This window comes from Chrysoperla carnea, chromosome 5 (genome assembly GCF_905475395.1).
Source record: "Chrysoperla carnea chromosome 5, inChrCarn1.1, whole genome shotgun sequence".
NCBI lineage: Eukaryota > Metazoa > Arthropoda > Insecta > Neuroptera > Chrysopidae > Chrysoperla > Chrysoperla carnea.
The window spans coordinates 33,419,644-33,446,939 of record NC_058341.1 but is presented as its reverse complement, the minus strand read 5'-3'; the positions used below and the strand labels follow the sequence as shown (position 1 = coordinate 33,446,939).

The 27,296-nt window shown below is 27.3% G+C and overlaps 1 protein-coding gene across 1 annotated transcript in view; it reads left to right on the top strand.

Annotated features, from left to right (window-relative positions):
- The first annotated feature begins 429 nt into the window (after window positions 1–429).
- Window positions 430–27,296, top strand: part of LOC123301123 (diencephalon/mesencephalon homeobox protein 1) — a 120,299-nt gene continuing 93,432 nt past the window's right edge. Inside the window, exons 1-2 of the mRNA XM_044883856.1 lie at window positions 430–523; window positions 24,033–24,153. Coding sequence (XP_044739791.1) covers window positions 24,057–24,153 — 97 coding nt within the window. The 5' untranslated portion in view covers window positions 430–523; window positions 24,033–24,056. The remainder of the gene's footprint in view (window positions 524–24,032; window positions 24,154–27,296) is intronic.

Genomic DNA, 27,296 nt, shown 5'->3' with positions numbered 1-27,296 from the left:
GAGCGGAGGGCATATATAAACTCCGCCTTCAATTAAATGTAACGCATGCGCGACACCTCCCTCGCATAGCGTGAACGTTATATCTGGAAAAACGCATTATATCTATCAGACGTCGGATATCAACATAACGGATTTTGTACGAGAACAGGCGCGAACTTTAAATAAGCGACGGAACACAAAAACATTCACGTTGAATCTAAAACCACAAAACAGTGATTATTTGAGCTTTATATCTCAGATTTAAACACCATATTAATTAGTGATTTCATTGTAATTTTTGTGAAATTCAATGAATTGTTTTTGATTTTTAAAATAATTTTCTTATTAATTTATGTTAATATTTTTATTATTATTAATTTTCTTTTATTGAAGTGACTATTGATTGTTTATTTAGTGTTTTATTTAATTTAATTTTAATTTTCTTTTTATAATTTTTGAGTGAAATTAAGTTTTTTTTTGTGACAAAAGTGGTGGGTTTTATACCCACAATTACAGCTTCACAATATTCGGGGACGGACATAAAGTAAGATTTTTTTTCATATAAATTTTTCCAAAGGCTTGAAATTTAAAAAATTTATAAATATTATGTACCGTAATTCATAAAAATTAATTTGAAATTTATTATTGAATGTATTATTGAATTTAGAAAATATTTATGTGACATGACACAGAATTTTATAAACATCAAAGCTGAATCACAAATGCATGGACTTTAATACTCGTTTAATAAATATTTATTAAATTAAATATTCATTTACATTGCTTAATTGTGCTAATTCCAATGAAATATAGACTACATTCAATAAAAAACTATTTTGTATAAGGTTATAAGATCACTGGAGCTACGTATCGATAAATCTGAATATTGTTGATCAACAGTCGTGAATTATAGCGGAATTCTAATTGAAACATTCTGACGAGTCTTTAAGATACTTTGATATTCTAGTATGAGAAGTTTAAAACGTTTCAATTCGCATATTTTGTAAATAATATCTGGTCAATTAACTTAGTAACCTTCTTCACAATTAATTTAAGGTGTATATTATTGTAGTCTTAAAATTTTATGTTTATGAAATTATTCAATATAGATAAATTTCAGTGGTTGAAAAGAAATGGGACAAATACTTAACTGATGGCTATTTTTTAAATTAGATATAAAAAAATAGAGACAGCCCATCCAAAAGATTAAATTGTGGATGCCGTATGTAATAGGAAAAATTTGGCTTAAGAATTAGCAGATTGTAGATAAGATTAAGATCGTTAATTCTTTGTGATTCAAGAACAAAGAACTTACAACATCTGAACCCAATTATTGGTGTAACATGTACGAATTGAAGGCTTTCATTTTTTGAAAAATTTAAAAGTACGAAAAACTAAATCAATTAAATTGACATTTTTCGATCAAAATCAAACACATTGAATTAAGTTATATCATCTATTTTCATGTAACTTCTCAATAAAGTACTCAGGAGAGAAGGGTTAGTGAAGTGAATAAACCGTATGATAAGAATTCTGTTTAGCAATTTCAAATAAATCAAATCGTGATTCAAAAAGTAATTGACAAAGGCGCATGGAACTGGAACAGTGATATACAGAACAAAGCTATATTTGTATTTAAGTATGAATAAATATGAATGAAATATGAATTATATAATGTATTACAAGCTTAGCCAAACGTTTTTCAATATAATCATAATATAATTTTATTTATCAAAATTAGAAGAAAAGTTTCGTTTCCGTTTTCGAAAAGTTCGTCATGATTCAATCTAAAGCAAGGAAAGGAGAGAGAAATCAAAGAAAGAGAGATCTGAAATTTTAACGCAACGAATTTGAGAGACACAAAAATGAGTTAAAGATGTGAAATCTTTGTTTCTGAAAAAACAAATAATTCCCAAAATAGATTTCAATATAATTAAAATTTTTGCAATTTTATGCTGATCTTTTAATTAGCTACATTTTATTTTTACGTCAAAAATACTGTACTGAACTCGTATACATTGCTGACATTAGTTGTGGTCAGTTAAAGTAGTCAAAAAGCTACCCTTAGAATTTTTCCGCAAATTCGTTTTAGCTCATCGATATTTATTATTATTTCTTATTGTTGTTGTTTACTTATAATTATGCATACGATATTTACATCATGGTCTATTCGATTTTTGATGTAATATGCTACATACAGGCGTAAACTAAATATTTACAAATATCTTGTCTAGTAATCTTAATTAAAGAGAATTGAAAAAATACACTCGAACCAGGACTCGAACCCGGACTTCTGGATTCATGTCAAGCGCCCTACCAATTAGGCTATTCGAGTTCTAGACACGAATGAAAATTTTTTCAACTCAATGAATTTTTTTTAAAAATTTGTTTATCCACTTATTTATTATTATTACTTAGTATAGCAATGAGTTGAAAATATTCATCATGATTTTTCCAAAAATAATTTCTGTAAATTCTAGCTTCACAAACATAACAATGTCAAAAATTCCAACTTTTTGTGTAATAGAAATTTAACACGAAGAAAAATTTAAGTACTTCAAATTATTACAGTTCACATTTCATAAGTAAGTTACTCTAACTTTTTACAATTTTTACAGTCTCGTGAAGCACATTAAATAATCTATCCGAAATAAATTTCAATTTGTGATAATAAAAAAATATGTCCCTGATATTTAATTTTGATTTTCAATAATATGATTATTATTTTATTTAAAGGACAAAATCATATCAATTAATTAATAATATTAATATAAATAAATATAAATAAATAAATTTCATCCGTATACAAATATATTCATGTCAGTGAGTGAACAAGTACAGTGCGGATGATACTCCACTCCAAGTATCATCCGCAACGGCCACATCAGAAATACATCCATCCATCAGTCATATATCACATCTTTGTTTAGTATATGTAGTATTAATATTATTTTTATATATGATCACAAATTTAATGTAACACGACAAATGAAATTATAGCGGGGGTCTGTATATTATATGTTGTTACATATTATACTCATTCAAATTATAATGCCTGATATACATACCGTATTGTACAATTCAATTGCCACGAAGTTTTATTTTACACACTAGATACATATCCAAGAAAGTGTTAAAGACAAAACAGTTAAGAAAAATAAGTTTTTTTCACCAAATTCTGTAAAATATGAAAAATTAAATCCGAATCGGAATATTATGATGAAAGAAAGATTGTTTTAAAAGCCACTTAAACAAATTTTGTTTCTTCTTTCTCGTCAGTACCATCACGATAGTAAGGTTTCAAAGGTTTAGTAAAAACCCTACAAACAGACATAAAAAAAGCGACAGTAGGAGAAATATTTTGTTTCTAAAGCAAGATTAATAATAGAAATTACGTGTTACATCCATGTTCAGCTTGCCTTAGGTATCTCTAATAAATAATGTAAGTGGAAGCAAGAAGACTTGTAAGATAAAGAATTACTATTACGTGGCTGCAACTACCTTTGAAGAGAACAATGTCGTTGTTTGTTTTGAGCTCGTGAATCCTCACAATTAGTTTGTCACCAATTCACAGTGAAAGAATTCAATCTTAAAATAAAGTTTAAGTAAAGGACACTTAACGATTTTCCGTTTAACTAGAAACTGTTTAATAGTCTTGCTATTTAAACCATAACATAAAAGCTAAAATCTGAAAAATTAGCCATAGAAAAGATGGAACGTTTGGATGTTTTTATTTCATTTTTTTCATTATTAATTCTTGATTGCAAATATGGTTCTAAAACTAATGAAAACAGGATAAGTGTTTTAATCCAATGCAACAAGCCAGTGCTGGATATTAAGATTCACGTCCCATCAATAATTTAAATTTCATTCCCTTATGTTAAATTTCAATACCCAACATTTTGCTGGCTTTATACCGAATTAAAATATGGGCCTCGTATGTATTCGGGGAATAAATTGACAAAAATGGCTCAATATTTAAAAAATGAACTATTTTCTCGAAATATTTTCTTAAATTAAGAGATGTATAAGGGAAGAATGAAACATTACGTGCGGAAAACTGCATGACATTAGAGGGGACGGTATGTAGGCTAAGTAAATCAGACGTACCTTGAGATCTGTTCAACATAGAGAGCTGTAATTGGTTTTAAATTTTTCTCGAACAAAGTAAAAAAGATTAAGCTGATAAATATATGGATACAACTGGCAGTTAACTTCAATTGTAAATACATACAAGCACTTACAAAATGTCAGAGTTTCAGAAAAGTGATACAGAAAATCTTAAACTGTGAACATATATACTTATACATAGCAATCTTTACATTTCTGACTTCAAAAATTACAAAGTATCATATAAACTTTCGCACCCTATTTTACGTCCTTAAAAAATTCATTTTTTTTTAAATAGTCATACAGTAAACTTTTGTTTTGAACTCCGAGTTCATCAAAATTGACCAAGTTTCATACCCTCATTTTAATTCTTAAGAGATTTTCAAAAAATCCCTTTTTCGTGCACACTTACGTGATTTTAGGAACGTTTGTGCACAATTTTATGCTTCTAGACCTAGCAGTTTCAGCTGCGCATTGATCGGTCAGTCAGTCAGTCCGTAAGTTTCTTCTTTTATATACATAGATAAGGTATTTGATTTCTAACGTCGGTTTTTCTTTTCCTTTTAAAGATTAAATAAATTTCTAATATTCTGCATTAATGTAGATCAGACATAATTATAACTAGAAACATAACTACTACACATACGTTGTTCTAACTATAACATCCTTGATCCGTGATTGTAACTGACCCCAGTCCGCTGTAATATTAAGTATAATATTCTGTATATTATAATAGCTAATTGAGGAATTTCCATATTAAAAATCACATTATAATCATATTGCTCGTTACTTATAGTTAAATAAAAAAAATTTAATGTGATGATTAATGATCTAAACTAATTTTGGCTAATTTGTTTTAAACATATACACAATTAGGTTTATTTAATAAATTTATTCTTGGTTTTATATTTTTGCAAATTGATATTTAATGCTTCAAAATAGACTAAAATGATATTGATTGCTTCATACTTTTTTTAAGAATTTTTCACTTTTGGTTAACAATTTGGATTACACATTAGTCCTCTTTTTAATAACTTTTTTTGAATGGAGGTCCAAATAGCTCAATATCATGATACATAGTTTCTAAATTCACGATTATTATTTTTTTAGGAAACAATTAAAAGATATCTCTTAATATAACCATTTAAATACCTTTTTTTATTTTTCGTATATTTTAGTCTGTTTGCCATTTGCAAAAACGTTAGCCATTGCTACACCTTTACGATTTTTATGAATTCGCGTATTTTTGAAACCACCGACGCAAAAAAGGTGTAATAAGTTTGGTCGCTATGTATGAGTGAATGTATGTCTGTCTGTATATTTGCCTTTGGCGTCGTAACTTCTTAAAGGATGAATTGATTTTGATTTTCTTTTTGTTTGAAAGGTAATTTAATGGACAGTGTTCTTAACTATGTTTCAATAAAATCGGCTCAGTTTGGAGGGAGATGTAAGGAAAAAACTGTATTTTTCGGGTTTTTATACTATGTATATATGAAATATACATAGTATATTAAGTCCCAAGTTTGTAACGCTTATAATCATAGAATCTTCTAATTAGTCCATTTTCGGTCGTCCGTCCGTTTTTACAGCGTACTCAGGACGTAAAAAGTGAGGTCGAGTTCATAAACGAGCACTATAGGTTAATTGGGTCTTGGGTCCGTAGGACTCATCTTGTAAACCGTTTCAGATAGAACAAAAGTTTAACTGTAAAAAATGTTCCTTATAAAAAAATAAATACTTTTGTTTTAAACATTTTTTCGTAATAAAGTCACTGTTTACCCGTGAGGGCGCAAATTGTATAGTATGTAGGGAATATCAGTTATATATGTGTGACATGTATGTGTGTCTAACGTGATAGAGTAATCAACACTGTCTATACATGGTATTTCAACAATTAACTCAGTCGATTGTTTGTTTTCATTTGTTTTAAATAGTTGTAGATTTAATTTTTTTATTGTTACTACATCTATTTTAATTCGAACTCTGAGGTGCCTAGTACATCAACATTTGGTACTTAACATGAAATTGAGTCCATAAAAAAATATACATGTTATACGATAAACTAATAATCATTGAAATCAATTAAAATTAATTTTTATATTGATTTAAAAAAATTACGATTTAAAAAACTAATCACAAACAAAGAGAACAATGTCAAACATTAAAGAACAAATTTATATGAATTAATTAATTAAAATCTAAGAGCGATAAATAAAATTCTATTCACCCTCATGTCAGATGATATAACCCTTCATCATCAGAACTAATTTTGTATAAATTGAGCAATAATAAATATATGATGGTATGTCAAATTTAATATCAAATAGACCCATATTACAATCTCATATTACTTATAACATAGACAAACTAACACACAGTTACAAATACATTTACAAAACAAAAAAAAACTAGCCGTGGTGGGTTCAGCCCTTAGAGGATGGTACAGTAATTTCCTGAAGTAAACTACCGCAGCATGGGTCTGTTTTTATAAATATTCACGGACAGGCTGAAATTTGGTATTTGATTTCGTTATAATAAGCTTTAAAAATGTTTTATTTATAATTCTGAGAAACGGGATATTTTCCTAATAAGAAGGCATTTGATAAAACATAATTTGTCCCCAAAAATTACAATATTCATCGTGTCCAGACACTACTGGGTTATTTAATTATCTTAGTAAAATATCAAAAGAAGTATATAAAAGTTGTAAACGGAATCTAATCATACCCCCATAGACTAAAGTACTGATAACTTCAAGTAGAATTTATTTTCAATAGCTTAGATAGCTAAGAATTTCCACTTAACTTACATACAAGAAGGAATTCTAAGATTTATTTTGTTTATAAAAATTCTAAATATCCCTGACAATAGCCACTTTTTGCCGTCAATGTTTTTTGAAAATTGCTATGTAATACTCCTACCCACATTAGGAAATACCCAGGACAACAGAGCTTTAAATTGAGATAAAAATGGTTTTTGCGAATTGTTATTCTACATAATTCTCACCAATATTTGGAAACTTGTTGGGTACAGTTGGGCTATTATTTCAAATTGGTTTAAAATAAAAAATTGATAATTTTTTTTAATGTGGATCAACTTTCTAATTTAATGTGCCATTCTATCTTTCACTTTTAAGGATCTAAGCTGACTATTAAAGCTATCCGAAGAACTAGGTCCAACCTGATATCACAACATATTGCCTTTCTTCAATCGATTAAAATGGGTTATATATGCTAATACCGGTTAGAGTAATGAAAGTATGATTGAATGATAAATTCTAAAAAAATATATCAACGTACAAAATATTCGAAGAATTTCAATTATTGATTTGTCCTCTCTTTTTTCCTGAGCCCCAATTTGATTTAAAATCTTTTCGCACATCAAAATTTCAATTTTTTTTTATAAATATGTTTATATAATATATAACTATATAACTATATATATAACGTAGAAATAATATATAACTTTTTAATTTCAAATTTCAAAGAGAATCAAATAATGCTCTCATAAGAAATTAAAAAACCAAATTAATAAACAGATTCTTCCAGACTATTAAAAAACAAACAAATTATATTTGATCTTATATATGATATTATATATCCAATGATTTAATTAACACTTTAATAATAAATATCACAAGCATTTATTGATTTACACCCACATACAAAATTACACAGACAGTGTAGAAAATAGTGTTCAATTGCATATTCCAGTATATGCTTACAATTTTATTCAATTTATACGTTATCAAAACAGCTTTATATAATTATTTCTAATAATTTATCTAGCAGTTGTCCGTAAATTCCAAAATAATTTATATTTTATTTCAATTGGGATTTTGAGCCAAATTTTTGTTGTTTAAGAGAACTTTTCAAAAGAGAAACGAAAACGCAAAAAAATGTTCGTTAAACATCGTTGTGACGTATTAACGTTAATTGTATACGTTAAAAGTATATACACTGTTAACATTATGACGTTACACGATCTTTTACGAACATTTTTTTGTCGGGCGTTTTCGTTTCTCTTTTTCAAATTTCTTTTAAAACTGCCTGTAACTATAAAATGATCATTTTAATACAAATTTTAAACGCTTTATAGATATCGTGTGCCATCCATACTCATGTATTAAGTGTTTTCGATTGACATTTTTTTTCCATCCCATTCAGATGTTTCTTATCTTTCATTTGGCAGATGAGGACTACACAAAAAAAGTGCAAGACACTTTTTAAAAGTTTATTATCTTGAAATTATAATAATACCTATTTTCCATGAGGTCATGGTCTTATGGTTACGATGCTCATCGTCATATGGAAGGTTGTCTGGTGAAAGCCCATCTACGTCAAAAATTTTTTTTAATTTTTAACATAATTTATAAAAAAGCAAAGAGAAGAACATAGTTCCTACCGGGGTTTTCATATCACCTTTATCTTTTTTTTTTTTTTTTTTAATTAAATGTTAACATTGATGTTTTCCGATTCATGATAATTAAGTCGACGTGTTACTGGAACCCCATCTATTTGATCCTAACGTTAATTCTCTCTTTACTAAGTGTAGCTCCATCTATTCAGTAATGTTAATTTAAATTATTTATACAAACTATTTAAAACTATTATTTTACTTCCTTAATATTTTTACTTAAGGTCCAAGAAACGTTTTCATCGTGTTAACAAAACACCTTTAAATTGCATGTTTTCTCTGTCCATTTGAAAACGTAATATTTGTTGTTTATTCAAAATTTTGGATCAAATTTTGGATACTATTGGTGTTTCAACGGGCTTTCCGTCACATATGCACAGATATTTTTATATGATTATTAAATTATCCAATATATTTTGTTCCTCTAAGTGAATATTACTTACAATAAACTATATTAGTAGAGATAATATTACATTAGTAATTTAATAATGATTATGCGTGTATTGTTTTGTGTTGGCGACATTGTGAATTATTTAAGTACACTGAGTAGGTACTTACTGAGTACTCAGTGCTACACTACAGGATGTAACTTGTTACTTTATATTATTATTGTGATAGGGCCTGTACACTATATATCTGACTCTGATCCCTTGATATCACAATTCATAATAATAAATAATTTATTTGATAATATTAATAAATTGCATAAATTTCATTTGTTTTATTTTATAAACATACACACATAGGCGACAATTTCCAGTCTAATCAGATCAATTAAAGTTGTTAAATATATTTTATTTTATTACTGTTATGATTCTAAAACACACTTTACTATAATTGTGCCAGTAAGATAATATAATTTGTCTTGTTAAAATAGCATTAAAACAAAATTTTGAAAAATAATATTCTTGACTTCTATAGGTAATGTTTGAACATGGAAGTTAGAAGTATTGACTTATAAAAGTTAGTATTGAAGTTGCGTCTTATAGTATAATGAGTATTTTAGAATATGCCTCGTAAAAACGACCATGAACCCTAAATTTCTGCCGCCTGGTTAATATGCTCCAGACTCGATGCAGAGCATTTTCTTTTATAAGACATATATATGGCAGCACGGTCATTTTCAAGATAGAGGGAAAGGGGGAAGTAAAATGAGTAAATCATTAGGGAGCTTATTTGGTAAGGGGCAGAAATTTTTCTCAATTTTTACTAATTTTATTTCCACCTTCCCTTACCACGAGCTTACTTACCACGCGACTGAAAGTTAAGGTTCATGTATTTGTTTACGTACCATATCTTAGAATGAAGATAGAAATCTGTTTTGCATGAAAATCTGTATGCTTGTCGCTAACATGTAGTGACCATTGAGTTTGGTTACAATTTTACTAAACATTTAGTAATTTTGTTTCCATGAAAATTTATTTTGGTGTCTATGAAATTTCCACGTTTTGAATTTTCTATTACAAATAAACTTTTGTGCTCGTTTTAGAAAATAAAACATGTTTTTTTTATGAAAATTATAATTAATTTTTTTAAAGATTTTTAAAACTATATTTTACATTTAAAAAATCTCGCTCTCTAAATATAGGATATATTGTATACAAATGTATAATAGATATGATTTCTATGCACTTCCACCATTTCAGTTTCTATTCCGTATAGTATTTTCAAATTTCTTTGTGATTATCTGGCATATGTTGCCGTATTGTTGGACTGCCTTGATTTTCTGACGAAATCGAAAATCATTTTTCAAATTTAGGAAATTTTTTGTTCATTAATATTAGCGAAATTATTCTGAATATCTTCATGAAATCAATCCCAGATGAGTAGAATCTTTGAGACACAGAAGAATAGTGAAATTGTAATATGTTTGTAAACAAAAGAGTAGAAGAAAACACGAAAATTTATAATTTTAACAGGAACAAACCCAAAAAGTTTCGAATTTGTATCACCCATCTAGATTAAAATTTTAGAATATGTAGATAGCAACATATTTTCATAATGACTTATGAAAAACAAAATCTCCTGTAGTTTGAAAAATAACTTTTGGCTATGATTTTGTTTGTTTAGTAATCGAATATATAAGAAAATTGTTTTGATTTTTTATTGATAAAATTTCACAGAAATAGGTGACCCTATTTCTGTTCTGCATCATATTTGCTTAGGTGTTTAATTTCTTGTTTTCATATGTAGCCCAAAAAATTTGTAGAATTATAAGTTCCATTCAACAAATTTAACTAGAACAGACTTCAATTACCGGATAGGGTATACGAGTTCGTGATAAATGCTGCAAAGGATCGGTATCTCAGGTGTAGATTAGGAAGGAAAGAGGGAGAGTAACGTTATATTAAAAGAATTCACTGAAAGATTTTTCAATGAGCCACTGCGAAGTAGTCGTATTCGTGTTACAAACAATTATTTTCAGAAACTATAATTGCGAATTAATCGTTTAACATCTAATCTTTAGGATACAGAAGGTATACATCTAAATTAGATCTTAAATTTTAACTTAAGTACCTTCATCATACACAACATAATATCTTCTATCTTATCTAAACTAAAGCAAATATTACATTAATGTCATTTATCATATTACGTCGCCTCTAATAATAATGATAATACTACTAAATCTAAGTGTTTGTATTTTAGACAAATTATTTCATAATTAATAATTAATTGCCACTGTATCATACATACTATGTACCTAAGTATTACATAAAGACATTGTACATAACAAAGTAATATGTAAATCCATAGATTAAAATTATATAATATTCTGAATATATATGTAGGAATATATTCTGTGTGTGTGTCTGATAATTCATATTAGGCATACAAGATGGCTGAAGAAAACAGCTCGCAATATTTAAGTAATTGATGGAAAATCAATCAATATATAAAAGAAAAAGTTTCAAAACATATAGCGGTCATCATAAAATCATTACATCTTTCTTATTACAATAAAGAAGTTATTGAATAATACGATGGTCATGAAAAGTTGGCTTCATGAGCATGCAGTATAAAATCGCGAAGGTAGCTAGAAGAAAACCTCAAAAAATTCCAATTTCATCTAATTTCGGTCAGTCACTCCGTTTGACGTTTTTGAGTCTCCGTGATAAATTTTATTTTCGGAGCCGAGTTCTTACGATCTAAGATGGAAAGTTTGAATATGATATATGGTTCTGGAATCTGATCTTCTGGAAAGTAAATATTTTCGGCATAACTATGCATTTACTTTGTTTACGAACACTCTGTATAGATTATACAGATTTATTTATGTACATTCATAATTTATAAATAATTAAAATCAATTTAATTATTTAAAAATGTTTGTCAAAAATTTAATATTTTAATAATTTAAGATGTGTTAAGATTTTTGGAAAAACTAGATTGGTTATAATTTACAATTAAATACATAGTTGTTGAGAATCACTGTCTTGGAAATGCGAGCTATGAACCTTGTTGACAGCTATTCCTATAGCCGATATCCCGATCAAATCCTAAAAAATGACGTTGCTCGAAACCTGCGAACGAAGGCTGGTATTCAACAAAGAAAATATTCAATTATAAGTAAAATCTACTGTAGAATGATTACCGGAAACAGTATACCTTGTCAGGATACCTTAAACTAGGCATGCTACGGGGAAGAAGATAGAACATCTTCTGTGTCGAGTACAGACACTAGAGAATACACGTTCTAAAACTTTTGGACAAATTATCTGGGAAAATACATATTTAGAAAATAATAAGCTTAAAAATTTTCCTCGTTTTAACTGGGCTCCTCAATTCATTCCAGACTTAAACGTTAGAATTAATAGTACTGACCAAGCTTTCTTCATATAAGCGTCAACGTAGCTTACCAAACGTTCCTACCTGGTGTTACCTAAAATATACACGTTTTACTGTAACAAAATCTACCATACTCATAGCTAGATAGTCAAATTACGTAGCGTTTAATATTTATATATACATAACGTTTAACGGTTAATGATTTGCGTTGTTAATGTCACACTGAGAGAATAATTTACTAAATTATTTAACTGACAAATACAAGTAGCTACGGTACTCCTAGTCAACTATTACCTACAACTAGTACCTCGAGGAGCTTGAGTGAATATCGTACTGTACACCACACCAACAACTTGATAATCAATAATAGATTATATCTAATTATATTAAAATGTATAGGATATTATCAACTATCTACTTGTGTTAAGTAACATAACTCTGTATATGTATAGTACACGAGTTACGGCATCACTTCCTTGGTTGGAGTAATGAAATGAAACTTTTACAAGTGTACGTATTAGCAGACTAAAAAGGGTAATTTTTGTTCGGCGTTTTTGGAACTATTGGAACTATCTTCCTTATCGCAAGATATTTGTTTGCTGGTTGGGAGTTAAAATAAAAAAAACTGCAACAGACTCCAAAAACCGACATCTAGGTTATCTATGAAACTAAAACTTTTCCAATCGATTAAGGTTGCCATTAATTTTGAGAAAATACAAGAATTTTGTTATAACTATCAATTTGTATTTTTTGTCAGAATTTTATGTCATATCATTTTTTTAAAATTGAGTTGTGAAAATTCTCAGAAGTTAAGGAAAATAGAGATAATTTAAAGTAAGAACAATGCAATTTTTATGTTATCTCATAATAAATATCCTAATCAAACCAAACGTAATGTACTCGCATATTGGGTTCACTACTAAATCAGAAGTATGTCTTTTTTAAACTTACATTTTTTGATACTAAAAGTAGCTAGAAAATTAAATTATCTAAAGATTCAAACAAGTATTAGACTTGAGTTGCAAAAAAAATATTATAATTTTTTCTTACTAAGTCAGTTTACGGGTCGATGATTAAAGGACCGATCTAAAAAGTTATCCATATGCATTGCTTAATATTCTCAAACTATTCGATGCACATGGTTGTTTCGTTTCTCGAAAATTCGGTAGTATGTTCCATATTTGAAATTAACGACGCAATCTATCTTCATCAATGGTCTATACCTATCAATAATTATCAAAATCTTGAAAGGCATATACATAGTTAAAGAGGCCGGATTACTATGTCAGAATTTGGTCATGTTTTGCTGGATCACCTATGTAAAATTTTTTTCATTCACACCGAATTATGAAGGCATTCATCTAAATTATTCTTTTTTACTTTTATTCTTACTTATTGCATAAATTAATGTGATTATTATCACGTTTCAAAAGCGTTTTTTCTACAGATTCTTTATAAATAATTGTTTATTCAATTAAAAATATCTTCCAAGTACGTCCAAATTAAATTAAACAAAAGATATCCGTTTCTTTGGGACACCATTTAAAAATAATGAAAACAAAAGCCAAACAAATTGATAATATCTTGTCGTTTTGAAAAAAGAAGGTGATTTTTGTAGCGCTTTATTAAACAAATTAATTCATTCATGAAATAAGAAAGGAACAAACACTTCAAATAATTCTCAAACAATAATACCTTTAATTTTTGTGATTTAGTCAGACAATTTTTAAGTATCCTAAAATTCCGTAGAATTAAAATGTAAAGAAAAATAGGGCCAAACAAAATTTCTTACTTTTTAAAGCAGTTAAAAAAGTCTAAAAATACCTTTTATTCTAGTCTGAAATGATCAGAACGGGAATACCATCTCGAAATACCATCCAAACTTTCATTTCCGTGTTACATTTTTTGAGATACTTCATGAACTTTTAAGATTAAGTTTACCTAAGATACCTTTGATAAGGCCAGGGAGTTGAATCGAAAATCAAACTTTGTTAAAAATCCTATATTAAAGTTTTGACAAATATATTTTCCATATTAATAAACAATAATAAATTCATTTATAATATTTGTTCACAAAATTAAAAAAAATTTATTTGGGAGTGTATGAGTGTATTTAGCGCAGAGCTCATTTTTTAATAAATGAAATCACTGGCGGTGGTTATGCACTTTTTTGTTGTTAATTTTTAAATTATATATAAATGGGATAGCAGTGCGAGAAATACTACAATTGAGTACTTCCATTATAGTTTTGATTTAATATACATATTTGAGAATCAGTAGTTTAACTTTTTCATGTTGCGAGTCAAATTATTTTGATTACCTCAGAAGTTTTGTGGATTATGTATAAATATAGGATTATCAGTTATGTATGTGTGACATGTATGTATGTATAATGTGATAGAGTAATCAACACTATCTATACATGATATTTCAACAATTAACTCAGTCAATTGTTTGTTTTCACTTGTTTTTATCTAAATTCAGAATAATTTTTAAAAAAGATTCTTATTCGATTTGCAAATGCATTTTATATTTTCTTGTAATAACTAAAGTAATTTGATGTAATATAAATCAACTAGTTTAGTATATTTGGATTAAAAATTTATGAATATAAATTGAATTTATTTAATTTTTTTCCATTTTCATGAAAAATAAATGTAAAAATATAATCCTATTTGTATATGTTCTAGAAACAGTATAATTTGTACAAAAACTATTTTAAATAAATAAAAACAATTTCAATGGAAATATTAATAAAAAAAATAATGGCTTTATCCTGAGGGAGAAAAAAAAATCGATTTTCATCATGAGACACATACTCAGTATTTTGGAAAATGTAAAAGAGGGAGAAACAAGTTATGAAAAAAGAAAAGAATATGAGAAATTTGGAACGTTGAAAAAGTACTTTTTCATTTAATTAAAAAGAGAAAGATATTTTGTGGGATCGATAAAGTAGAAGTACCTACTTTGGGTTTTCAAAATAATTTACATACAAAAATAGAATAAAATAAAGCATTATTTTAAGAAAATAAGAAAACATAAAAAAATTCAATGTTAAAGTATTTTAAAGTTATCGAGCACCTAATGGTTATAAACATTGAATTTTACATTATATTACTGTTAATAAAGCTTGTGTTTAACCGACATCAAATAAAGAAGAAGGATCACAATTCGACTGTATTTTTCTTTTTCTTTTTTATATTTGTTACTTTAGAGCCATCAATTGGGTGGACCGAAACTTGATGATTCTTTTTTTAATTGAAAGCTGGTCGTCCCATTTTAATTTGGTCAAGTTCTGACAATGGCATTTATAAGAAAGCCATTTAATTCTTTATTTGCATTAAGTTTGTGCGCAACAAATGGAGGAATAACTCAATATCACGCCAACAGATTTTGATAATTCTTTTTTTAATGACAAATTAGTCAGTGTACTTCACGTTCATTAAAAATCACAAAATAAAAAAAATTTACAAAAATTATTTAATAAAAATTAATTATTAAAAAAATTAGTTTATTTTAGAAGTGAAGAGTTCTGCATTAAATAATAGAACAGCTTGTGAACGATTCGAATTTTATACAAACTAAAAATTCATTTTATTAAATAGTGAAATATGGGTAAAATTAGAAATAGATTTGCGGTTTTACAAAGCTTAAAATAAAAAAATTGAAAAATTTCTTTTATCACGTATTTGAAATGAATTATCATCTACGTATTGAAAAGAACAATAAAAATATTTTATATTCATTATTATAAAATAATAAATAAATTTATATTAAATATTATTGTTCAATTAAATTTTTTTAAATAATAAATTTAATCTCATATATATCTATATTTATATTATATATTAAAATAAATAAATATATTTTAAAAAGTGAATATTAATTTATTTATTAACTATATTAATAATTTTATAAGTGTATGTCATATATTCATTTAAAATTTTTAATAATAATTTAATTCAATTGTATAGTCATTATTAATTTTTTAATAGAAAGTTAATGTTTTTAACTCGAAAATCAAATTTTTTAAAATTCGCCAATTTGCTACAATGCGACTGCAATTTAGATTGAAACCTTAGTTTCCAAGTAGTGGACGACGCTACAGTCGATTTTACTGATTATTTGAATTTATTTCAATACTTTTATTTGATGATAAAAATATGGATTGCAACAAGTTACAAACTAGTATAAAACCACAAATTGCAATCTCTGGGGGGGGGGGGCGTCATAAAAACAATTTATTCTAAGCACGGTTACAAGTAAATATTACTTTGGTTCAAGAAAATGACTTGCTATAATTTAATTTTTAAGTAGTAAAAAGTATTTTTGAATTAAATATTTAGATCATTTACGGAAGAAATATTTCCTCAAAAATATCAATAGCCTTATAAGAAGAATATCAATATTTGTTTTTATCGCATTTCTGAATACAAGTGTTAGTAATTTCATCAGTTTTAGTCGTACATTTTCTTATATAACAGCTATTTAGGTACTTGACTTTTAAGGAGATATGCAAGGATTGAATAATACAAGCGATTTCAATAAAAGTAATTTTTTGAAATCGCTTTATAAGTATTCGCACTTTATAAGTATATTTTTTGATTAACAAAGTTTCCAAAAATCACAAAAAATTCCGTAGTCATCGGGCTTTTTGTTATTATTTTATCGTTTAAAGTTGGCTGAAAAAATGATGAATCATATAGGTTATCCTTTTTAATTGGATATTTCTATATCAAAAAATGTAGAGAGTGTGTTAAAAAACTATCTTAAATATTTAGACAATCTTGTAGTTTATAATAATACCATAAAAATATAAGGTTGCCGATGTTATAAAGACAAAATTTTAATTTAATTATGATTTCTTCGAAAAACCATTATTTGAGGAACAGGGACGACTACGGTTGGAGTATTGATGATTGAAGAGCGATATCTATAATATCAAATTTATAAGTTTCACTTGTACACAATATATTATATATTTTTGCAGTTGCATGGTATTGTAAAGCTTAATATAACGCATTACTTGACTACAAAGCATATATTTGGTTTATATGTATGTACCGTGCAATAAACCAACACTTTTTTTACAATACTGTAGATTTAAAATCATCTTAAGGATCACACTCACTAAAAGCTGTTTATTAAATTCATCCATGTTTTTGTTTTGTTATTATAATTCAAAAAACTTTTATTGTTGTCAAGTAAATAATAGAATGTAACTTTGAATTTGACTTAACAAAACATTTTAATTAATATTTGTTTATGTGTTTATGTGTGTAGTATTTAATAAGGGCTGACTAAGTTTAAATGACTGACAATGATAACGGGGCAGGCAGGCAACAAACATTCATTATACCATATATTTAATTATTAATAATTAAATATGATGTCTTGAGATCTCATCTTAATATAATGTATGTTTATTATTATAATGTAATGTAGTATAATGGTGTCATATTTATATATAGGTGTACCGGGTGGTTCGTAATGATTCTTTATGATGTCTAAACACAAGTCTAGTTTTACATTTTCATGCGTAATATGGCAAATTCAACATTAGACAACTACCGTATTAAAGCTTTTAATTTATATATAAACTTTCACCAGACAGTTAGAGTTTTCTCTAACTTTTGTGTTAACTAATTCTGGAAAACTTTCGAGAGTTTCGTAAAAATAGAATACGAGATCAACTAATTTCAATACAAAATATCATTAATTTAATATTTCGAAAGAATTATATTTACAAAACAAAATAATTTGTACATTGCTCCATTAATTGTTCATTATAGTCGTATTCTTATTACAGGATAAAAGGTTTTTTAGCATGGGTGGTCAGTTTATTTTATTAAAATATTAATTAAGTACTTTTTTTTTATTAAAAATAGTAATTTACATCTACTCATTATATTATTATCGTTATTATTATTAATTGTGTTATAGAATTTATTTTTGTAGCAATTAATAATTATAACATTAATCTAATAAATTATATCTTGAATATTATTATTTAAATTACCCAGATGATCACATCATATCATAAAGAGTGATATTTTTAAATATTATAAATATGCGTAATATAAGGGTCTTTAATTAATCTAATTTTTTTATTTCTAAGTTTGCTATGTATATATGTTGTTAATTCTATAACGCCATTCATGTAAAGTATGTTTTTCTTAAAGGTCTCCGCTTCTTAGTGTTAGCAAGAAAAACTTGAGACCTATCAAAATCAAACTCAAGTTTAATGAATGGATTTCTATTTAATACCTAATTTAAAAATAATAATAAAAACGGGTACGGAACCCTAAACTCGCACTTGAAAGGTATTTAAGAACACCCTCCATGTAATTACCTTTTTCTTTAGAGCCTTCTCCCAACTGAAACGATTTTGAGAATCATCGCTTATACTAAAGTTGTTCCGGGTACGGAACCCTTAACTCACACTTCAAACATAGTTAAGAACACTCGCCATTAAATTACCTTTCAAATGAAATAAAACAATTCAAATTGATTCACCCGTTTAGGCGCTTCGATGTCATAGACAGACACACAAACACGCGGTCTTACTTATAACAACTCTTTTTTGGTACTTATACCACCGTATCCTAGAAAACTGAAATTTTTTTCAATGAATAAACCGCACTCATTTAATTCCAATTAAAGCTGTACAATTAACTATTAACTAACTGATTCTGATATATGGTAACTTCTGATAACTATTCATAGATGGTGAATACTTGATGATGATTTACACATTATGAAATTTTAATTCTTCAGACTAAAATTAATTATATAACTTAATAATTACACAGATATTTCAAAGTTTTAAGTTTTCAATTCCGTCGACAGTTCTCATGATTACTTTTTTTTGGTCAGAACCTATTTATTTGAACAAATTATTCAATACCTAGTTAAAATACATTTTGATTTTAGAATTTCTAGTAACCTTTTACAAAACATTTTATATCATTAAATGCTTCAATTATTAAATAACAATATATTTGTCATAGCTCTTATAAGCTGTTGAAAGAATCAGTCAGTTAATACTATCGTGCTAGATGTTTGTAATTTGAACACTGAATAAATTTTTTATACATTGTCTCGAATCTTGAACATAAAAGCAATTAAATATATATTAACAAATATAAAATAAAAAATAATTTAATTATTGTATTAACAATAACTATTAATTATTTAATCAGTTTTATTGTTATTTATAAAAAAAAGCAACATTTCAAACAAAATTAATCAAAAAAGCAATAATAAATCATAATTTTATTTCACCAAAATAATTAATTGTTGTGTAGCATAACATATCATCACAATATACAAAAAAAATTGACGAGACACACAAAACATTGAAAAAAAGAGTTGAAAAATAAATACAATTAAATATCAGATCAATTACCTTGTTTAACCGACTGTAGAAAAGGAGGTTGTTAGTTTCATGAATATACTCAAATTCGCGTCAAAAGAATATTTTCAGTAAGTATCCATTGTGAGGTCAACAATGGTGAAAGTGATGAAGTACTTAGACTACTAGCGTAGTGTTTAGAAATAGAAAAAGAAATTAATTTTTGATCATTGTAGAAGCCTGACTGAAAATTTTTTCTGTCATTATACTTTGGAAAACTATAAAGAAAAGTTTTAAATGAACTAAAATTTTAATTTGCTTTTAAATTTGACTATTTTGCAATAATGAATATAGAATTTTGGCTTCACTTTACTTAGTTATTTTATTCTGTAGGCGATAGGCTTATTGCAGGGCAAAATACAAAATATAGTGAAATTTAACCTGAAATGTTAGCTATTAAGACGCTCAAGCGTTAAAGGTAGGACAGCAACATGTAAGACCAAATGAACAAGTTAAATTCATGGGAATGGAAACTTTATAAACTTTATATAAACCTTTTCAGCTTTAAATTATATTTTACAAACAAGTAATTTCTTTTTATTCACTTTCAAAAAAGTATTTTCATTCCTTTAATTATTCTAAATTCTTGTTAGTAGGTATCCATCACTTTTTTCCTTGGAATGGCAGTGAAGTAGTAAATATGGAAGTCATAGTTAGGCTTAAATATGAAAGCAGTGGTCCGTGAAGACACGTGACCAACAAAAGATTGGGCTTTTTTTTACCCCCGAACCAAACAAAGGGTTGTTATAAATTTGACCGCTATGTGTGTATGTCTTTCTGTCTGTCTGTGGCATTGTAGCGTCTGAACAGATGAACCGATTTTGATTTTTATTGTTTCGTTTGAAAGGTTAGTTAAAGGAGTATATTGTTATGCATCATGTTCGAGTTTAGGGCTCCGTGTCCAGAACAACTAAAAATAGGCCATGTTCCACCGGTTCAGTTTGGAGAACGCTCTAAGGAAAATGTAATTTAATGGAGAGTTTAGGGTTCCGCACCTGAAAAATTTATCGGGTGTTTTTTAAATTTTGTAAATTTCACTTGCTATCAGATAGATCATTTATACATTTGAAGTATTGTGGTAAATAATTATTAGCATCCATCTATCTATTCTTATTAAGCCTTTTATCGTAGTTCTATATTTAGAAATCGATTATCGAGAGACAAAATTATTTTCCTGGAAGACAGATACGCTTCAGAGAAGGGCAAACAAACTTACCATTGATGAAATATTTTTATATCCATAGTTATAGAATTCCTATATTTATTTTTTTTTTTCAATATGCAATATAATTTCCATTTTTATACAATTTCTATAACGGCTTTCTCTTGGTACATATTTTAGAAGTTTGTTTTATTTTCGTTTAAAAAGTTTAAACAAAAAAATATTTTTTATATTTAATTTGAACAAATTGAAAATAAAAACACAAGTTGTTAATTAATTGTCGACAATAATTGTGTATGTATGTATTTCTGTATGTATAGATGTATGTATGTATATTTTTGTGATAGAGACATTCCATATTATAAACCAATTTATTAACATACACATATTAGCTTAATTGGGAGTATTTTGTTAAATCGACCGCTTTCATGTATTTAAAGCTATAGCCTAATAATAATAGTTATATATAATATTATTTTATATATATTATATGTAGCATTGCATAGCCTAACATTTATATATTTATGATACTGTTGTGTTATTTATTTAAATTTAATTACATTTATTACATATCATTTATGTATTTTAAATTGTAATCAATGACATTTAATTATAATATTTACATAGTGTATCAAAGTTATTTATCATGTACAAAGTGTTTTAACATGATGTTATATTGTAATATTCAAAAAGATGTAATCTGTCTATACATATAAAATGCTTTGTCACTGACTGACTGACGGATCAACTCAGAGTCTGAACCACTGATTGTAGTGTCTTGAAACTTGGACGGTGTGTTCTTTGTATAATGTAAGCATCCTATAAGAAAGGAAAATTTTTTTTTTCCGAAATTCTATCCCTAAGGTGTTGAAAATGAGGAAAAGTTTGTATGAGACGACGTGATTCCTTGGTCCATCTACTTCAAATTTTGCATAAATATTTTTTAACAGAAATGATGGAAGTGGTGTTTCGTATTTTGTTGAAAGAGGTATAAATTTATTTTAAAGATGATTTGCATTGAAGTTGATATCAATACTCTTTTATACTATCAATAAATTCCATTAAATTTAAGAGAGGTCTAAATCTTTTAAGGTCTAGAAAACTACTAAATGGATTTTAATGACACTTTATAATTATATAGATCATAAATCAGAATTACACATAGGTCACAATTTATAAAGAAAACAAAATAATTTGGTTTCATAATAAAACGTAACATATATTTCGAGTATCACGCATGAGCGGAATGGAGAGGATAAATGAGATTGTCCGAAATATTTAGCCTGGAATCGTAATTATTATTATTAGGCATTAGATACAAATATTTTAATATTGTAACATATATAATTGATCTGTCATGTCATAAACTGATAATCGTATTACATAGTACCGAATCGTTTTATCAATAAAGATAAACGACATCAATCAAGATTCAATCAAGAAACATTTAACAATGTTTCCAAGCTTGTTAAGAAAATAATAGACACAAATGCCCTAAATTGAGATTAAACATTCATAAATTTTATAAAAATAAAATTCATGCTTTCAAAAGCTAAATAATTAAACAAAATTTTCAATTTTCGATATTATCAAAATTACTCCAGATATCGAAAAACTGCATTCTTAATTATCGTCGTAAGTTATAACATAATTCACCATCAAAATTGAAAATATATATTTTTTAAATTTATGTCCCCACTTCCTTAGTTGGTGGGACACAACAGGGTTTTTTGTGTTTTTAATAATTTATTAAGGTTTTATCATTAAAAATTTTTTTTTTTTTAATTTTCCCTGACTAGTTTTGGAGAAGTCTATGAAAACATATCATCATTTCCCATAAGACCAATGTTAAATATGATTTATTTTGAAGTTATTTATTTATTTTAATAATCGGGTAATCTCCCTAAAACTTTCAAATTGATTTAGACTTAGACCAACTTCATAAAAAAAAAAATCAATCCTTTTATTCAAAATTGCCCTGGCGCCCTTACATCCTGAACAAAAAGTTATAATATTTTTGAAAAGTTAACTTAAAGAAATGGTTCGCATAATAATTATAAATATGATTTTTGAAATCTGCGCATGTTGAAATGAATTTTTACTATCGTAGTTTTAGTAGTTTTATTTTATGAGCGTATTGTGATATAATTTAATCAAAAATATTTTTAAAAAAAAGTCCATTCTGGCGTTTGCATTGTATTTTATTCAATTGCCTACATAGTTAAAATCAAGTAAATATAACATGATGTCTCAGTCAATTAAAATCACATACTATAATTGAATCAATGCCTCCGCTGTTTTATCATTGAAAGGGTTAAATTGATATCAGTTATTATATATTAGGTTTAATTACATACAACTATGTACATAATACATACAAACACACATACAATATAGATTATGGTTATTATTCAATGGCTAATAAGTAATATCTAATAACTGGTCTGACTGACTGACTGGTATATCTGATGATGATACTGATAATATTCATATTATTAAGTATTATCGAATACAATCAATTATTTATAATTAAATACATTCGATATTATGTTTGGTATATGTACAGGCTGTTATTGTTCACTCTATGGTTTCTGATTTCCCGACCTTTTTTATTTTTCCAGGCACGATAATTCTCTACCAGGATTAATCGAATTTTTCGAGTATATCGAAAATTTTATAATTTATAATAAACAATGTTATTTTCAAATTTTTGCTTTGATGTAAATTAGATTGATTATTAAGATGATTAAGTCAAGGGGCAAATTTTTAGTTTACCGTAAATTGTACTTAAATGAAACAAAGTATACTGGGTTGGTCTGTATTAAAATAAAAGAGTATGGTAGTACTTTATTTTTTTATAAGAGTTTGACTGGTTTTGCATTTAGTTTCATCTGAATTTCTGAGTGGCCTTTTGGAATTGGTCAATTAGACAATATGAATGGTGTAAATAAAAATATTTACATTTAAATCCAGGGCTGGAAAAGGAAGCCCTTATTGTGTATCACCAGCCTGTTACAATACTTGAACCATATTTTTTAATATATAAATGGCACTGAAGTCTTTTGATGAAGAGCTATTTAACATAGTTAGTAATATCCTTCATCAGATTCGATTCAATTTGATTTGTTGCTATATTAATTTTATTTAATTTTATGATTTCAGATTGGCGGTGCGCATAGCCGCGGGATGTTTTGTTACCATTGTCCGCCGGCATTGCATGCGGGTGCTGCACATCAGCCTCGATTACCACAGCTAGATTATCCGTTTACTCCAACACATCCTTGTAAGTACCATAGTCAATAAAAAATTAGTTTAAATTTTGGATGGTTTCAGTAGTTTCTAACTTTTCCTGATTACATAGATTCACGATGAGAATTTTCTATTATGCATCTTTTAAATATCTTATTTAAAGAAATAATTTTCCTAAGTACAAAGATTTAAGGTTATATGTATTTGAGGCACTGAGAAGATTTCTTTTTATTTTGTTTAGGTCTGAAATATTTAAATACCTATATGAAAGGTCAGGACACCTAACCCTTTTCAATCAAATATAAAATTCGCGATTATCTGGTAGATCGAAAGCCTTATCAAAATATGTAGACTCTCCTTTTAAAAATACTTTTTATGATTATGAATATTAATCCCAGCGTGCCTATAAAATTTTACACTCTCGATTAGAACACTCCCGATTAGATTACCTTTCAAATAAAAAAGCAAAAACAAAATCGGTTCATTCGCTAAGGAGCTACGATGCTACAAACGAATCGATCAGATCAGAATTTGTGTCTCGGAGGTTTCTTTATATTTTGGATTTACGTGTTATTTATTTCATTCAATTCTAAATGTGATAAAAAGAGAGCAGTACAAGATAAGTGTAATATAAACTTTTTTCCTGTACCTCAAATGATGAGATGCTCTCTTTCTAATATATTGCCTATATGACGAATCTATGAAATAAATTTTAGATGGTGTTATCTATGATCTACATACATATGTGATTATTATTATGATTATGTGAGGGAATCATCATCATGAAGCATAAAGCTAATTATATGGATTAAGTTATTTGGGACCCCTAAATACATCATCTTCTATATATTCACAGTACATTCTAGTTGTACTATACATACATACATGTTAGAACTAACATATGTATTAACAATCATAATAACATAATATAGAGAGAGAATCTGTTTATATGGAGTGTCTCGAAGATATCGCACTATAAGCACCAGTGTGATATATGGAAGACAGTTTTAAGAAAATCATTTCTTTACCGTTTTTGGATTCAGTGGTTCATTAATGAGACACTCCATAAGATGCAGAAGACGACAATTGCAGAAGTACGTTAATAATGCTTTATCACACGCATATCGTACAAAACTTTATCTGCGTCTCTAAAATGTGTAAATAAACGAACATTATTATTTAATATTTGTCATTTTTATTTAAAAATTGTCATGGCTTATTGAGAAAAATAGAAAATTAAAAAGGTTTCTATAGTAACTGAATTCATGGCCTTGAGCCGGAAGGAATTCATTATCTAAGGCCCGTAATAAATTATTTTGCCCACGTATACTGAGTGAAAAAAAGTACTTTTTTCTCACAGACGTACATAAAAATCATTTTTACATTCATCAAAATACAAAATATTTCAAATATGAATTTAATACATACATGTAAAAGAAAGTTTTAAGCATCTTCAAGCAAAAATGTTTTGTCCAACGATGACTGAATGTGTTCGTGGTTGAATTCCACCCGACTGTTGCTTAGTCTGAGAAAATGTGGGGGAGGGAGATTGACGGAAACATCTACGCTTGTTCGTTTTTGCAAATTTTTGATCATTTATAGTATGGAGTTTTTGATTATCGATTGTAATCGGAATGCTCCAGTTGCGGAAAATTTGAAGAAACTCGACGAAGGGGTAAGAAGAGGTTTAAAAAGACAAAAATTTTAGTAACGTGATTTATTGATAGCTCCCTAATTTCTTATTACATATTTATTTGAGTTAAATTTCAAAATATTCATGAATCTTTTAGATATGGTTTAGCAAAATAAAATACTTGTATGTTTCGGTCTTTTGGTTACACCCAGTACACAGATAGCACAATTAAAATACTAGTAGTGGTAGATAGTCCTGTAATAGTTAGTTAGTGATAGAACACAATAAGCCAATCAATTATTAAACATTGTATATGATGCAATGGGTAACAACAATCCACAAAATACACAATATTGGAGAACTAAATTATTGTATAAGTTATAATAGTAGGGGGTGTGTATGTACTTTGTATGTATTGTTGTAGGTACTAGGAATATTATCGTGGTGGCAAACCTCCAAACAATTATCTGTTTTATTTATACATATACTCTATTTGTATAAATTGTTAGTACCTATAATGAAAAACACTTTCACTATAGAATCCATCCAATAGCATTCATTGAATGTTCTTAGTAATATTTAGACATGTTTTTATTATTAAGCAAAAATTTATAATTTTGAATTGTTTATAAAAGTATAGGCCGCTTTTTGTTAAGTAGGCAGTAATAATACGCAGTAATGTATTAAAAATACTGAACCAACAGTACTCCTAATTATTAGATGCTCTTTATAATTAGACACATATAAGTAGAAAATTCAAATCCTTCAGTTTCTTAATTTTAACTAAAATAACGTAAAAACTTGTAAAAATCGCAAATTCAATTTAGAGAAACTATTGAAGTGCGCAAAGTATTAATATCTGAGAAAAAGATGAAATTTCGACAAAAAAAAGAAAAACTTAATCTTGGAACTTGGCACAAATCACTTCCTCCCTTTATTGAAACTCAACTTTTTCACAAACTTCCAGCCTTCCAGCTCTAATCGAGTATGTGCAAGATCCTCAAATCCTTAAAAACCCTATTTCTATCATAATAGTATTTATAATAAATATATCCCTGCTTCTATTAAAGTAGTCTTCCGCCTAATATACAATCTGACATACCGATATCAGCTCAGAGAAAATAAAAAAATCGCTGTGTTGTTTTTGAGGCTACAATACGCATTTACTTTGCTCCGGCGCCCTTTTCTATCGTACTAGGATACAGTGCATAAGTTTATATATTCGTCGAAACTATGAAGAAGCTTTTTGGACTAGTTAATAATATATGAAATAACGAAAATAAACAATTTTATAAAATTTCTAAATAGCCTCTTATGTCAATCTAATCAGTTTTTTTAATAAAGACGTATTTCTATTATAAAGCTGCTCTTTTTAACACCCGACACAATTTTGGTTTTGTTTGAAAAGAAATTTAATGGAGAGTGTTCTTAGCTATGTTTCGAGTGCAAATTTAGGGTTCCGTACACGAAAAAACTAAAATTTGCCTAGCTTTTCCAAATCGGCTTAGTTTGGATTTAATGGAAAGTGTTCTAAGATATGTTTC